Source organism: Zea mays, chromosome 6, assembly GCF_902167145.1.
Source record: "Zea mays cultivar B73 chromosome 6, Zm-B73-REFERENCE-NAM-5.0, whole genome shotgun sequence".
NCBI classification, from domain to species: domain Eukaryota; kingdom Viridiplantae; phylum Streptophyta; class Magnoliopsida; order Poales; family Poaceae; genus Zea; species Zea mays.
In genome coordinates this window covers 166,800,802-166,817,760 of record NC_050101.1, presented here as the reverse complement: position 1 = coordinate 166,817,760, position 16,959 = coordinate 166,800,802, and the positions used below count along the sequence as shown (strand labels likewise).

The following is a 16,959-nucleotide window of genomic DNA, read 5'->3' as shown; positions in this document are numbered from 1 at the left end:
ACTTTATTGGGTAAGCTAGGGGACAACAGAGAAATACTTCCTGGCAACTGAAAGCCTCCAGCAAAATCTGGTTCTGGTTGTTTCATATAACTGCCTTTACATGGTACATGTTGAGCATCACTACAACTGGCAACGCCCAATAGGTTTCCCACTTGATCATCAGCTGAAACATCACGTGTTGGAATGGCACGGCTGTTCTTGTGCGTTGTTCTAGAAGTACGAGAAGGACGCACCCCACCAGGAAAAACAAACAAAGGGATTTCTTTTCTTTTTACATGGGACACTTCAATGTCCATTCCTTCTTTCCGGTGTTGATATGCACAAATAGTATTCTTAAACTCATTTACAATTCTCCTGATGTCGAATTGCTCAGTTTCTTGAGCTTGGGTAGTTTGTTTTCTCCAAAGACCCATGTTTGCCGTGTGGGTCAGCCATGCACTGCTGGCACTTAATATTACTGTTGTGTGGGTAGTTTATATTACAGCTATATTACTGCTTGAAATTTCTGCTGCTTCACTGGCAATTGGTTGACTGCTTTAATTTCTGAACCTTAAGTTTTAATGTTTTCATTTCTTTGAGTGTAGACAAGGACATTAGCAGCTTCAACTAATGGACCTACTTTGCGATCAAGGACTGAAAGAGATATTGTCGATGAAGAATCTGAAAATAGTTACGAAGAATCTGAAAACCCCATCAATGATGAAGGTAAAAATCAAACAAACTTTAAATTTATTGTAGCAATTTTGAAAATAGTTATGAACAAAGGTTTTCATCTGTTTTATCTCCTGTAATAAGCAGAGCAACCTATTGGGCATCGAAATATAAAGAAAGGAAGGGGCCCAACCTTGAAGAAGAACATATATTCAAGTAGTGGTGGGCCTAAAATCTGCATTACCCTTAATGAATATGGACAACCAGTTGGTAGGAACAACAAAGAGTTTGGTAATTTCATAGGAACTTTGGTGAGGAAAAATATCCCGGTTTCTTGTGAGGATTGGAGACTAGTTGATTCTAAAAAGAAGTTTGAGTTATGGACAAAAGTGAAGGTAATCTGATTTAGTGAGATAATTTGTCTTAGCCTATTGTCAGTAGATTTGGTAAGCAACTACATTTTTGTTGAAACAGGAATACTATGAAGTGGATGAATCTGGTATAGATTATGTTATAACATCTGCAGAAAAAAAGTGGAGAGAGTTTAAGGCTGACCTAAAGAACAAATATTTTGATGAAACATTGAGTTTTGAAGAGCTTATTGCTAAAAGGGATGAAAGGGTGAAAGAATCTGATTGGGAGTGGTTGATAACTTATTGGATGTCTCCAGAAGCCGAGGTACATGCTGATTTGTTTTTAATTCTTTTTTGAGATATAAACCTTCATTAAACTTTTGTAAGAATGAATTTGTATTATTGTTTTGATATATTCATATTTATGTTGTAGGTTCATACAAACAGAGGTAAAGATAACCGTTCAAAGCTGACTATGTCGCATGCAGCTGGCAGCAAGAGTTATGCTCGTGTGGGGCATGAACTGGTAAAAAAATTATAATCACTAGTTTGTATAATCATTAGTTTAATTTATGAAAAATCTAGTCAATTACTGGACCAAATCATTTTTTCTTGTAGGCCGAGCAACAAGGACGCCCTGCGAGAAGAGATGAAATATATGTTAGAACACACACGCGTAAGAACAAAGAAGGGGATATTGTGCCTCTACCTGGAGCAGAAATATTCATTGTGAGTACACATATTTTTGATTTATGTAATAATTAAAATATAAGTGAACAAAATATAACATATGTGTGGTCCTCTTAAGAATAAATTTGAAGAAGCTGTTGCTGAGAACCCAGAACTGAAGACAGAAGTATTGAAGATGGTGATTTATATGCACATGTTTTTGGAGAGAAAGAACCAAGAGGTCGTATTCGTGGTTTAGGCTTAGGACCAACTCCACAAGATGTAGGCACCCCTGGAACTCAAATGAAAATATCAACAAAGCTTCAAATGGCATTGCAAGCTCGCAGTCAGTCTGAGCAAGAGGTTAGAGCCTTAAGACAGGATATGAATCAAATGAAAGAAAAAATGGATCAAATTTATCAAATGATGGTAGCAGCTCAAGGGTGAAACATATAGAAAGCCCATCACAACATGGGTCTAATTCTCGACAGGTGATATAATATTGCATATGTTTAGTCAGTGTAGCATATATCGAGCAGTTCGCCGTCTATCTAGTTAATTAGGCTTGTTTCCTTTATCTCACTAACACTTTTTCCCTTTTTATTTTTCTTTAGAACTCAAGGGTGCATCGGTCAGATGAGGTGGCACATGATTACAATGGTAATGACTATTCACAAAATATGGTTGAAGATGACTTGCAGCTTACTAGGCGAGTTGCAAGCACTGTGGGTCGTCTAAGGAATCGTGAAGATGTTAATACTATTGAAGAGCAAAGTCGCAGGCGAGACATTGCAACAATGGTACCTCAAAGAAATCATGGATCACCTCAAAATGTAGACGATAATCATGTAATTTCTCATCTATCACTTCATATTTATGTTTCATTATTTGAACTTTGTAATCTTACTTCGCATATTTTATTAGGTTGGTAAAGAAGTCATATTATATTCTATGATGAGATCAGAAGTTCCTGTTGCAATAGCAAATATTATCTCAACCGACCCAACCACTAAGGTTGCAGATGTTCCTCTTGGAAGGGAGTTCACACAGGTTTTTGTGACTCGCGTGCTAAAAAGGGAAAGTACTCTGCCACGACCATACTTAGGTGTAGAGAGTATGGGGGATGCTCTTTTTATGCCCGTTGCATGGCCAACAAACAAGGTAATACTACAACCTTGTCTTTTATTTATGTAATTAATGGAACAAGCTTCTAGTGTTCTGTATTTTTAGATGGGTCGTAACAAAAAATCAACATTGACCCAAGGTTCTACAGCAGTAGGTAAATATTTTGCCTGAAAATATGTTTTCAGACTCTTGAAATAAATGACATCTAGTTTACAGCAGGTAAATAGTTTATAGTTTACAACAGTTTATAGTTTAGTTTTAGACTTGTATTTTTTGTGAAGGCGCCACTTGTTCTGATCATGATGTGTGGACCAAACTTTCTTGAACCTAGCTAAGTCTGAGTCGGTCTTCCAAGTCTAGGGGTCCCTGTCCAAGTTACTTAGTCTAAGTCAAAATTCCTGACTAGACCTAGGTTAGTTTCTTTTCTCTTTTGATGTTTTATCCATCAATGTACCTGGGATCGATCTTCCTGGGTTCTGTTTTATCAAGATTTGTAACTTAGCCTTCTTGGGATCGATCTTTTATAAAGTTTAGAACCTGAAAGGATTGGTGCTCTGTGTTGGATGGAAGCATAGCCTCAGAACGAGGATAATGGATAGAGAAGCAATTCTGCCTTTTCTTGAAGCAATTCTGCCACATTTTATCGTAACAGTAAGAGTCCCAGGCAAGCACTGAAGAAGCAATTCTGCCTTTTCTTGAAATCGCGGTGGGCCAGACTGTATCAAGTACTGAAGTAGAGGAATAGCCTCTGATGCAGCGACTGATTGTGCTTTAAACACTTCAGCTGGGCAAGCTGACCAAGCTTGCCTGAGAAGATATAGGGCGCGATTGGTTCCCTTCCCTCTGTAGCCAGGACTACATGTGCCAGCCAGGCCCCTAGTAGCCCTTGCGCTCGTGCAAAGAATCTGTTTGCTTTCTCATAATTGACACCAAGGCTTTATTTTATTTGTCTGTTTATTGATTAATTTGCACAGGCTGTACGCACATGTCCATTCACAGGAGAGTCAGCAAGCGCAACTGGCTTGGTTACTGACGGTAACTAGCTGGAACATCTTTTTTTCCCCATCAACTGGCATGTGTGCAGGTCAACGACAGAAGCTGTGGCATAGAGTTTTTGGGCACTGTGGGGGATCTGGGAGTTCGGATGCTCATAAGGATAAGGTGAATCAAGAGGGGAATAGGGAGGTCCCAGGGCCACAGTTTGATGATTTAAGAGTTGGGAAAGGGCAGGCTTCAAACCCCCCTGAATGTTCGCCATGTTATGTTCAAGAAGAGTTCAGAGGGAACCAGGGGCCTTCCAAGGAAAAGGAAATCTAAGATGTCAGAACCGGGTTCGGATAATTCATCGGGTCACAGCCAACTGCCTATGAACAACATGGCTATTGTACCGGCAGGTTCAGTGTCCATTCGGGTGAATCAACTTTTTGATGATGAGGGGGATGGAGATCCTCCTGCTGTCCCTAATGAGTTATCGAAGAAACAAAAAAAGGAGTATTCCCAACCAAAGGCAAGATCGGTGGCGGCTGCGATGGGCAGCCCCCCACTATTAGCTTGGTCTGACAGAGTCTTTGTTTGGTTCCCATGATCAGCCAGGCTCCATAGAAACGGATAAAAATCTTGCACAGAGAGAGCCAGGCCCGGCGGAACCTTCTGCACATGCTCAGCCTGGCTAGATTGCAAGCGCACCCAACCAATCATGTGTGCTTGCACCGGAGGAGCCTAGTTGTCCTTGGTAGAGCTAACCAAACGTGACCATAGCTTTTGGATGAGTGAGCTAACTGTTGTCATACTCCTGAGAGGCACTATGGATATATAGGAGTCCCTTGTCGTGCTCGAGAGGCTCTATTTTGTGTCCAACAGTGAGCATGCCTCTTTGAGCCAGATCGCCCCCTGTCTCCTAAATCTCCAAAATCTGTGAAGGAGGTTCTAGAGGAACCAAAGTTCAGTTGTTTGATCTGGATGAGTGAGCTAACTGAAGCGACGTCCTTACATAGAAATTCCATAAATTTCATACTATTTTCTTCATATATTTTTTGCATGCTGTCTCTATTTTGTCTTAATTTTTAATGTCCAAATTCATGTCTCTGTTTTGTCCTCTTCAGAACTTATTCGGTGATCTTTTGGTCCATCTTTGCTAATACCGACAAAGTACGCATGCTGCTGTTGTCAAGGTATAGTATGTGCCCACCTAAATGACTTCATAAAACTCCATCTCTCCATTCACCCTTAAACTTTCATCTACAGTACATCGAACTTTGTGATTTACTTTCATCTTTGTGAGTTACTTTCATCAGCAGTATCACCGAACTTTTTGCAATTTAATACTTTTATTAAACTTTCAGTTTGAATTTTCTGTTGGGAGTTTATAGATCTGTTGATATATATAGTAATTGACAAATTATCAAAATATGTTGTAGGGGAGGTGCTGGAAGCAAGGATCAGGAGTGCTTGAAGTGTGTGAAAAAATGATTACTCGCATGCATGCTAGCCGTTGGCGTAACATCACCCAGCTGATGGAGAGATTTTAGTTTGCTAGCTAGATGAATCTTTAGACTTTGCATGTAATTGAACTGAAAGATCACTTCAGAATTTAGAAAACATGTATGCTATTATTTTTTTATATGTTCATCACACAAATTGTGTTCCAAAACAATATACGTTGGAATTCAAAGTCAAAGATTGATCTCTTTCTTTTAGTAATCAAATTTCATATATTCTGAGCTACATATTATTCAAGTTGTCCTGTAATGTGCATCATAATCAGTTTATTATTTGTTTCATTAGCATATATTTGTCTACATGTTTTTTTTAACTGCACATAGGGAATAACATCAGACAATCTGTCGGTATATAGACTTTTAGCGACACACAAGCTGTTGGCACAAGAATCTGTCGGCACAAATTTGTCTGACGGCAAAGATATGTCTGTCGACAATAATATAAACATTACCTACAGGTAGTCTGTCGGTAGATCTATGTATGCCGGTAAAGGTTATTGCCGACAGGACTTTCGCCGACACACATTATCTGTCGGCAAAGCTCTTTACCGACGGACTGTGCGACGCTATTTAGGTGTTTTACCATCAGACAATCCATTGGCAATATTGTGTCATGGTGTAGTGATCGTCATGGAGCGTGCGGGGCGCCATCATTATTTATCTGGCGGAGCGAGCCAGATGGGACGCCGGTCTTGTTCCCCGCAGCCTGAGTCAGCTTGGGGTAGGGTAATGATGGCGCCTCCTGATGACGTGGTCGGTCCGTTCCCTAGGTTGGGCGATGTGGAGGCTCCTCCGAGGTTGAGGTCGAGTCCGAGCCCCTGGGTCAGGCGAGGCGGAGACCGTCGGCTGAGGCCAGGGCTGAGTCCAAGCCCTGGGGTCGGGCGAAGCGGAGTTCACCGTCTTCAGGGGCTGAGCCCGAGTCCGAGCCCTGGGTCGGGCGGATCAGAGTTCGTCGTCTTCAGGGGCTGAGCCCGAGTCCGAGCCCTGGGTCGGGCGGAGCGGAGTTCGCCGTCTTCCGGGGCCTAGCCCGAGTCCGAGCCCTGGGTCGGGCGGAGCGGAGTTCGCCGTCTTCCGGGGCTTAGCCCGAGTCCGAGCCCTGGGTCGGGCGGAGCGGAGTTCGTCGTCTTCCGGGGCTTAGCCCGAGTCCGAGCCTTGGGTTGAGCGGAGCGGAGTTTCCTATGGTGCCTGAGGTCGGGCCTGACTGCCTGTCAGCCTCACTCTGTTGAGTGGCACAGCAGTCGGAGCGGCGCAGGCGGCGCTGTCCTTCTGTCAGGCCGGTCAGTGGAGCGGAGAAATGACTGCGGTCACTTCGGCTCTGTCGATCGGAGGGCGTGCGTCAGGATAAAGGTGTCAGACCACCTTTGCATTAAATGCTCCTGCGCTTTGGTCGGTTGGTGTGGCGATTTGGCCAAGGTTGCTTCTTGGCGAAGACTGGGCCTCGGGCGAGCCGGAAGTATGTTCATCGCTGGAGGGGGGCCTCGGGCGAGACGGAAATCCTCCGGGGTCGGCTGCCCTTGCCCGAGGCTGGGCTCGGGCGAGGCGTGATCGAGTCCCTCGAACGGACCGATCCCTGACTTAGTCGTACCCATCAGGCCTTTGCAGCTTTATGCTGATGGGGGTTACCAGCTGAGAATTAGGAGCCTTGAGGGTACCCCTAATTATGGTCCCCGACAGTGTACATTTGGGCTGGGCCTGGTGGGCCGGCCCGAAGCACGGAAAAAAAGCACGGCCCAGGCACGACCCGAAATAATTTAGTGTCGGGCCGGCACGACCCGTTATATCGGGCCGAGTTTGGGACGAGGTCACGGCCCATGGGCGGGCACGAGCACGACCCGTTTAAGGCAGGCACGAAATGGCCCATATAGAGGCACGAAAAGGCCCATATATTTATTAAAACCACACTTCATTCCACACTTTCATATACTTGATAAATAACACAAAGCTAGAGATAATGCTAGTTAGATGTTTTTTGTAGCTTTGAATTAGAGTGTGTGATGTAATTTTGCTTTTGTTATGAACATTAGACAATAAACTGAACTTACAAACTTTGTATAGAGTTGATTATACTCTTTTTCCTTCTAACAAAATAATTTATAAACGAGGTAGTCATTGCATAGTTGTGGTAACTTTAATACATATACTAAGTTTGATTTTGTTCAAATTTATTTGCCTTATCTTTTATTTGTTTTATTATTTTTTTTGAATTTAGGGCTCTAATGTGAATTTTGGGCCAAAAGCTGAATTTCGGGCCTAAAATTGAATTTCGGGCTTTTATAATTTCGGGCCGCCCGAAATGAGCCCGACACGTTTAAGCAATTATGGGCCGAGGTCTAGGCCCATGGGCCGGCCCGGCACGACCCGAAATTCAAACAATACGGCCCTTTTCGGGCTTGGGCCGGGCCGGGCCGGGCGGCCCGAGTGTACACCTATAGTCGGAGTACAACCTCGCATAGTAAAGGGGCCCTAGTTCGTTGACCCATGCGGACAAGTCTCTCTCTCTCTCTTACTCTCTTTCTCTTCAGCAAGGAAGGCCCACCCCCCCCACTGTAAGGCTTTTCTCTTGAGATATAAAAGGGAGAAGTCCACCTTCAAGGGACATACAAGCACATCAAAGCACACCAGTTGTAACATGCTTCAAAACAATACTACGATCAGTACTACACTAGACTAGGACGCAGATCTGAACCAGTATAATCCCCCGTCTCAAATCTATCGCTCGAGTCCTAGCGACTCACCATTCAGAGTGAGCCCGCGCTAGCATCCCTGCTGAACACAAATCTTATTATCCACTGGTTTCCGAAACCATGACACCTTTGATGTTCAATCACTTTTTGTTTAGCGGTGATGTGCAAGCCTAGCCCCGAGGGGTCAAACAAGGCGAATGCATTTGGTCCCTTAAAACTAAGAGGCCTAGTTTTATATTTGCATGTTGTAGGCGTATGAGATCTCTACAAACAAATAAGTCCATATCCCATAAGAAAAGAGAGAGATAATAGATCTGAGGGTGTATCTTTTGTTGATTTTCCTTCTATCACTTTAGTCCTGCTTTGTCGATGTGCATCATGATGTCGCCGATTTTAAGTGCTTTCGAGGTTAGGAAGTCGCCCGATCTACAAAGGTCGTGTACTATCACATCATACTATTGGTCATCTCGAGGACGGTACGGAAGTGCTAGACTGAGACCAAGCATGCCGTCTGGACAGCATGGCGAAAGTTCTGTATCATAATCGGTCTTCGCCTTATACCGAACCAAAATACCAAACTTTATCTGTTATGAATGTGTGACACAATGAACTTATTATTCACTTATTTGTATGTGATGTATAATGTATATCTAAATCCTTATGGTTATACTTGTTTACTTATTAAGATTATGTGTAATTTATCATGTAAACTTGTTGTATGTGTTGTCATGTAACCTTCTTGATTATAAGTTTGGTGTTAGGTTGGAAAAAGTAAAAATCCAAAGCCAAACTCGTTGTTTTTTATTTTCTAGTAAATCGATCGATTTTTGGTGTCTATAAAATTGATGTTTTTATAACGAAAAAACGAACTGGCTATTAAAGAACAAATGTCTAGCCCTACCGATCGTCACTGTGAGCGGCTCCTATGGTCATTCCCTATGGGAGGTTTGCAAAGAGCAACTATAGTGGAATCATGGTGTGTTGCAGTGTCTCTATAGAGTGCTTTTTATGGTGTTCTTATTGTGGGATTGATGTGTGATGTAAATTAGCATTTGAATCATCTAACTTGAAGTCGCAACAGTAAGGGCGTAGGTTAGTGACAAGCAATCAAACCTTATACCCCGTTTGGATGTAGGTTAGTCACAAGAGAATTGGAGTACGAAATTGGGAATTGGAATCAACTTTCCTGAATTATGTTGTTTGGTTGCATATGGAATTGAGATTTTGAGTCAAAGACCCAATTCTCTAGTAGAATTTGACTATAACTGGAAATTCTCTCTCCCAATATAGAGTGTCACTCTTTCGAATTGCGTGGAATTATACTGCTCAATTCTAAGATCCAATTCAATGGCATCCAAATAATATAATTGGAATTACATCTCATTTTAATACTATGTCTGATTTGGTATTGAACCATTTCAATTCCATGTCCTCCAATATCGACATCCAAACGGAGCATTAGGAATATATTTTGTCTCATCTTTTGTCCCATGTGACTTAAACTAGAGTTGGAGTAAGTATACACTTATATGCCACTTTTCGTACTAATCAATCTTGCTCCAGTGATATACGTGAGGTTGTAGAATAATTTTTGTAGGCTATTCATCTTGTCTAACCATATAGATCTTATCACTTAGCTTCTCCCAAATAAGGAGACACTTTTAATTTAAATCCCATGATGAAGACAAGCTCGAATATACTCCTAGATATATTCTGATGCTTCGAGAATTGTCCCATCCGCTTGTTATTGGAAGCCATAAATATTTCTTTGAAGGGAATTGGTCTTGCCCACCAAGAATAACTTGAGGAAAACGTAGCTATCTTAGGTGGTAACAACTTTACTATTGACATAGAACCATTGGTTTGCTTTCCCTTGTAGTCTTTGTTTGGTTGCACAAGGGTCGAGGGGAATTAAATCTTTGTCTATTCAATTTTGACTAGAAACGAATTTAATCTCCTCCAATTTCTCTCAATCCCTTTAACCGAACAAGCCCTACAATGGGAATGGGAAAAGGCGAAGTCGAATGGTGTTAGAAGTGACTCCTGTGATCATGAAGTTGTCACACGCCTCAATGAAGTGTTAAAGGTGTGCACTCACATCTTAAAGACTTTTTTATGGAATGAGATTGGTTTGCACCATCTTGATAAGTGCAAACTTCATCTCCAACTAGGCATCCCCTAAGTTGTCGTTTGGTCCTATGACCAAATTAGCATGTGTAGGATCTTGGTACAAATCCGGATGCTTTAACATGTTTTATAACCTGCCCCGTGTAAAAACTCTATGAAGCTTGCTGTGAGTGTGCATAGGGATGTCAACATGAAATTTTCTGTTGAGGAATAGCTCCTCATCCCATCCCCGCGACGATAAAATTTCCCTACACGGATTCCCACGAATGCTTACGGGAGGACATTTCTTCCTCATTTCCGTTCTCCACGGAGATAAATCTCTGTCGGGGATCTTCATCCCCGCGGACATACTTTTTTTTTATTGATGCACACCATTATAACTTATATACATTGTCAGATGTAAGAAGTCATCATATGTACATTAAAGTGAACACATTTGTGCATTGAGTAATCTTTTGACAAGATAATTATTTATTTTTATAATTAACTATCATAAAAAAACATTCTCACATGTAAAATTAATGTGAATCTCACCAGGAACGGGGATGGGGAATAATCTACTATCCCCGTTTACCCCCGTGGAAAGAAACTTTCCATCCCTATCATCTAATGGATGGATTCCACGCGGAGAATCGGAGATCATGACCTCATATGCCCTCTCTAGGTGTGCATGACTGTTGGAGGGTGGTTTTTCTATCAGTAATGGAGCTTATACGTCCCTTCTCTCGGTGTTTCATGCTTAATAAAAGCTCTGAAGCTCCCATGCTAACCGTTTAGTACAGTTTAGTCTTCCAATCACAGCAGCTGGCATTAACTTATAGAAATAGCATACTTGGAGTAGCAATAGGCCAAATGGCCAATAGAGATAGACGTCAAGTATACCAAATCATCAAGTACAATATAGGCCCATCTAAAGGGCCATTGGGTAAGGAGCATGGTTTTGCCCTGAGAAAGTCTGCATGGATGGATCAGAACACCGCTCTACGTGATTGTTCGATCATTATTCATACAGAGTTACAGACAGCCATCTAGCAGTTGGGTTCAAACTCGCCTCCCTCATGCAGCCGCGGGTTGTTGTCGAAGCTGCGCAAGACACAGGAGACAATAATAACGATTAGCAGAGCTGAGCGTTGATGCAGTCTCTGAACATCATGAACTCATGGAGGAAGCTCGGACTACCTGCTACGGGGAATGTTCTGGAATGCTCCGTCTGTCGGGATCGCGCCACAAAGGTCGTTGTTGGAGAAATCTCTGCAGAAGCACAAAAGAAGAAGAAGAAGAATGTTAAGGCATGGTTGAACTGGGTTGGCTGCAACTGATACAGTCGCCGTAGAGAGCAAAATACAGCTGCGCAGCTCGCGTAGATAGTACTCACACAATTCCAAGATTGGGCAGCCCAGCAAGCTCCCTTGGGATCGGCCCCGTCAGGCGATTGTGATCCAAACGCCTGCCGACAGAGTTGAAGAAACATTCACGCAAGAACGCAACCAATGGCAACTAACGAAACTAACCATCGTATTCCCGGGGACTCACAGGAACTTCAGGGACTTGGCGTTCCCGAGCGCTGCGGGTATAGCTCCTGAGATGCTGTTGCTGGACAGGTCCAGGCTGATCAGGTTCACCAAGCTACCGAACTCTGATGGGATTGATCCACTGATGCTGTTCCCGAAAATTTCCCTATTATTCAGAATTTCAGGGGTCAGTGATACTGATACCTCGTTCATTGACATGTACAGTACAGTGGGCAAGAAAAAATTTCAGGCCCAAAGCACAGCAGAAGGATCAGAAGAGCAAACATGTATTGCAGCTGATCCAGTTGTCCCAGCTCGGGTGCCAGAGGACCCGACAGGTTCAGTCTCCCAAGATCCCTGTCGACAAAGATGCAGTTTAGAGGTTAGAGCAAACAAATCGAGTAGTAGTAGTAGTTTTCGCAAAATGCTTTTATATAGCGCAAAAAGGAATGCAATTCTAACTATGATGTTTTCTTCAAATTAAGAACTCAAACAAATACAATCACCCTAACTACTCTGTAAATTTTGAATATCAGTAAATTCAAAATGTATACGTATGCGGTTGCAAAAAATAGCACCAACTGATTTATGTAGAAAGTGTTTTTTTAAAGATAGCGTTGATTTTATAACCGTTATATGGTAATGTTATAAATCTATGCTCAAAATCTACTGTGGAAGATTTTCGTCTGTTGGAGTAGTACATCTCACGTCGATGTGCGATTGACGCACAACACAACTGTCTACACGAAGAAAATAGGCGATCCAAGATCGAAATCAAAGAGGGCGGGGGCAATCAAAAAGACATGCAGGCAAGAAAGAAGCGGCTAGTGCGTCGTAGCACAGATCACTCACAGGCGGATGACGCGGTTATCGCCGTCACACACGACGTGAAACCACGTGCACGGGTCCACCAGGTTCGGGTCCCAGTCCGTGAGCGCGCCGTCGGGGTCCTCCAGGCCCTTGCGTAGCGCCGTCAGCGCGTCGCCGTCCCTGCCTGCCAGCACCGGCTCCAGGGACGCCAGAGCCATCGCCATGAGGGCGAATGCGGTGATCGGCAAGGCTCTCCTCGTGCCTGTGACCTCCATGGCGTCTGGCAATGTGATCTGAGGATGAGGAGGGAGACGAGCAACGAGTGTTGTAGCAAATGCCGGCTGTGGTGATGTTTGTGTTGTGTGCTTATTGGTGGCCTTTGTTAGGCGGTTTTTAAAATTGACAGGAAGGCTTGAAGCCAGCAGGTGGCAGTTGGCACACTAACGTAAATGATGTATTTACCCACAGATAAGCACAAAGAAAACAATAACTTCATATCATATTACTAGCTGTGTGCTTTAAATTGAAATTGATTACTACTATATTTAGCCGGTAGGTTCACAAAGACCCCCCAGCAAGATCGGACATATTAGGATTTAGCCAACTAATACTCTCTATGTTCCAATTTATAATTTTTTTTAACTTTTTTATACCATCTTTAACATGCTCGTTTTATTAAAAATGATTATAATAATTAATAAGTTTTTTAATGTGATATCTTTTAGCATATAATATACTTTAAGTATAGTTTTGAATTTTTATTTTTTCTAAATCTTTTAATAAGACGAGTCAACTAAAATTGGTATAAAAAGCCAAATAAATTATAAATTAGAACGGATAGAGTAGTTACTGGCCACTATAAAAAATAATTAGGTAAATCATGTACCTAAAAAGCTAAAATCTCATATAATTTGCCTCATTAATTATGAGAGCAAAGATTTCTCTTGCTTATTTGGGCGAGCTAGTTCGATTAGACTATCTTCAGCAACTTACAAATTCTTATCCCTATATTCAAATTGTATCCTTCAAATAGTGTAGTCTACAATGTAAAATGGTGTTTTGGATAACCATACGTGTATTGTTGGACACGATCTAAATTGTGCTGCCAAACCAAGCGGTTGGAAAAGACAAGTAAATAAACGTAAATACTTTTTGTGTGCATGCGATTCGATAGAAAATTAAGTTAGGAGATTATTTTCTCCTTAGACCGCGTTCAACAGTTCACTCATATGATTATTTAAAACAATGTTGTTTTGCATTGTACATTTCATTGTTTACATAATAGAGTTTGAATATGTGGATGAAGATGAGTAAGCTCCTGGTAATAGTCTCTATCTCTAGCCCCTTTTTTAAGCTTCAAAGCTTACTCCATCAAGAATCTGCAATAATAATACAAATTCAAATACATGTTTAGGTTACACAGCCAGTCAAAAGAACAGACCTAAATATTATTGTGCCCAACCGATATCCAAATACACATTTGATAAGACAGTCATCCATATATAGTTACTCTCGTATATCACATCTAAAATGGGTACCGAATATATGTTACCCGGTGAAGATGGTATAATATTATTTAGATATCTACACCACTATATGATCTACCAGTTTAAACTTTTTGTAAAACCCACCAACCAAATCACCCCACACTCATAACCTCCACTAAACAAATTGCATAGTCTTAACACACCGTCAAAACCGATGGTTCAGATCGCTAGATTACCCTCTCTCTTACTCACTCAAATTCAATGGAGAATATTATTTGAATCATCCATCGTCCCTCCCCTCCCCCCTAACCCCACCGCCTCTCCCTCACTCGTGCCACTGTTGCTGTTGACCCCTGTACAAGATCGTAGCGTTAGCACGAGGTATATGCTAGTCTATGTTTAGGAGCTTGGATAAGTACTCTGTTGGAGTCAGCCTAATGAGTACCAATTTATAGCCAGACTTAAAATGCTCTATGCTTAGAGTAGCGCTAGTGGCGCTCGAGCTCAACCCGCCCTAAGAGCATCTTCAATAGTTATGTAAACAACTATTTAAATATGAATTTAAGGTGTTTTCAAGAAAAAACAATTATCCAATAGTTATGTAAAAATAGGTCCTTAAATTTATAAAGTCACTACAAAATTCCATTTCATCCCTACATTTACCAACCTCGTTGGGACTCTAAATCAACGTTGGTGCTAAGTCCATCGCGAAAAGCATACTCCAGCCATCGTTTCACGCTGTACCACCACCATATTGACCATAAATCTATCCCCACCTTCTAGACGCCTTTACGCTGCCACCGTCAACAACCTCTTGTGTCGAGGCGCCATTAGAACACATCCTGTGTTGCCTTCACTTCGTCGCCACGAGGACCTCCGTGCACGGTGTGTGCCTATCGCCACAACCGTCTAGTCTTCCATCGATAGTTTCGATCTTCCAAAACATCATAGAATGTTGTTGATACTAATTTCTACTGCTAGCTCAATTAAAAATAAAAATAAAACTCACTTATTTTCTGTTGATGTAGTCAACTTTAAAAATTAACAACCAACAAATAGAGAACCGCTGAACCAACAAATAGAGAATTGTTGCAGTATAAACATTTTTTTACTCTTAAAGTGTTTTAGCAATTATCTAAATCTATAATTTAAGATGCTAAATTTACATAACTAATGGAAATGCTCTAAGGCTATTTTGGAAACCCAAAGTCTCTTAGGACCCTCATTTTCCAAGGTGAATAATCTCTGGGAGTGACATTTGAATAAAACATTTAGTTATGTTTGAAGAGTTTTCCATCCCTGTGTTAAAGCCTCCCTTCCTCCAAAACTAGCCCTAACCCGGTGCTAAGGGCCTGTTTAGTTTGTGACTAACTGTGCCACACTTTGCCTAAGGTTAGTCATCTGAATTGAAGAACTAACCTTAGGCAAAAAAGTTACGCAAAGTGTGGCAAGTTAGGCAACGAACCAAACATGCCCTAAATCTGTCCTTGATCCGCATTTTTTTCAACGATGACCATAGGCGACATCAACATTTTAGCTAAGATGCGATGCATGGCAATTAGTACATTCCAATATATGAATTGTTGGACGTGGTAAGGTTGCATTGCTCACTTTTTGCTTGCAAATCATATCTAAAAACACTAAATATTTGCTAATTAAACACACATATATAGGGACAAGGTAATGGAAGCACGGGAAAGCATTGACCCTGGTCGGGCGAGTCGATAGTGCCCCAGGGGCACGGTCCACGAGCAGGGCACCAACCGCGTTTGGTCTGTTTTGGAGTAAAACTGATATACAAGAAACGTAAATTGTGTATAATTAACTTAGCGTAAATTACTGCAGACGTTATATCGGGCAAGGGATCCACTATTCCGGGCGTAAAATATGCACATGATTTGGATAGTTGTTGGGTATCTCGCTTTGTACGGGATTGCTCTAAAACATATAAAGAAGTGTTGTAAAACGCAACAAAAAGTGATTTGAGGTGATTGTAGCGTAAAAATAGCAATAAATATTATAAATTGATTATTGGATATACATAAATCAAGTTGATCTGGTGCACTTTTTTGTCAATTGACGACGTCGTTACAGATGCGCTCGATGGTCGTTGATTGTCGTATATACCCCGCCAACGTGATTTGTCGTGATATTATTTAGCATATAACTAGAAAGCATGGCACACCATTGACACATTGTCTAAGGCAATCCACAAAGATTCCCTCTGAATTTCTCCACTTAGGCTGTCTCCAACAACGTCCCCTAAATTTCATCCCCTAAAAGAATATTCTCTGTCCTTTACAGTACACTCTAAAAGATTCTGTTCTCTATATTTTCTCAATCTCCAGCAACATACCCTAAATTCGATCCTCTAAAGCTACAGTGATAACATACTTCTTTTTCTCCATTCATTTAGTTTTTATTTGTTTTGTTTGCATTACACGTAAACAGAAAACAATCATGCGGAACATAGTATATTTAATTAATTTACAAATACTATTTTCCGATATAAAGCGTGACTAACATAATAAAATTTAGGAATTTATTTTGAAATTTAAAATATATTGTAGAGCTGCACTTGACATCTTGTTCACGTAGTAGCACAATAGCATTTTTTTCTCTTCGTACGATGCTTCTCTGTTGACTCCCGTGTCGTGACTTGTTTGTCTTCCTTCGCGCCACAGCGGTAGAGAGAGACAAAAAGTGTGGATAGGGGATGTACATGGATTCTTCACATTTGCCGGTTACTGCAAGGTTCCGCTATTTTACCGGATGTGTTACAGGCTCTTGTTGGAGGGCTTGCGTACGCTCAAAAACGCTAAATTTAGAGTACCAGACCTTATACAGGTCATTGCTGGAGACAACCTTACATCCTATTTTCTTGCTACATCGTAGAACTCAATTTGTACAGTTAATTCGAAGAATAATGATAGTTTCCCTTAAATATAATTTATAAAATTCCACGGTAATTACCCAATTTAGTGAAGGCCAATCAATAGAGAAAAATAATAAATAACACAAGAACGCAACTGAATCAACAACCT

The 16,959-nt window shown here is 41.4% G+C and overlaps 1 protein-coding gene and 1 long non-coding RNA gene across 2 annotated transcripts; one reads left to right on the top strand and one right to left on the bottom strand.

Moving 5' to 3' along the window:
• Positions 1 to 805: 805 nt before the first annotated feature.
• LOC103630529 (uncharacterized) lies at positions 806 to 1,177 on the top strand. The gene is made up of 2 exons (XR_002748556.1): positions 806 to 1,046; positions 1,126 to 1,177. It is a non-coding gene; the product is annotated as an uncharacterized lncRNA (long non-coding RNA).
• A 9,712-nt stretch (positions 1,178 to 10,889) lies between these two features.
• On the bottom strand, positions 10,890 to 12,806 carry LOC103630525 (leucine-rich repeat protein 1). The gene is made up of 6 exons (XM_008651583.3): positions 12,471 to 12,806; positions 11,904 to 11,975; positions 11,641 to 11,784; positions 11,483 to 11,554; positions 11,287 to 11,358; positions 10,890 to 11,190 (listed from the first exon to the last, which is right to left on the bottom strand). The coding sequence occupies exons 1-6, from the start codon at positions 12,701 to 12,703 to the stop codon at positions 11,136 to 11,138; spliced, it is 648 nt and encodes a 215-aa protein (XP_008649805.1). The 5' UTR covers positions 12,704 to 12,806; the 3' UTR covers positions 10,890 to 11,135.
• Positions 12,807 to 16,959: the final 4,153 nt, after the last annotated feature.

Coding starts and splice junctions, on each gene's coding strand:
- LOC103630525 (XM_008651583.3), bottom strand. CDS start 12,703: ATGGAGGTCACAGGCACGAGGAGAGCCTTGCCGATCACCGCATTCGCC. Junction 11,359..11,482: donor CTGCCCAATCTTGGAATTGT/GTGAGTACTATC, acceptor GTGCTTCTGCAG/AGATTTCTCCAACAACGACC. Junction 11,191..11,286: donor CAGAACATTCCCCGTAGCAG/GTAGTCCGAGCT, acceptor TGTCTTGCGCAG/CTTCGACAACAACCCGCGGC.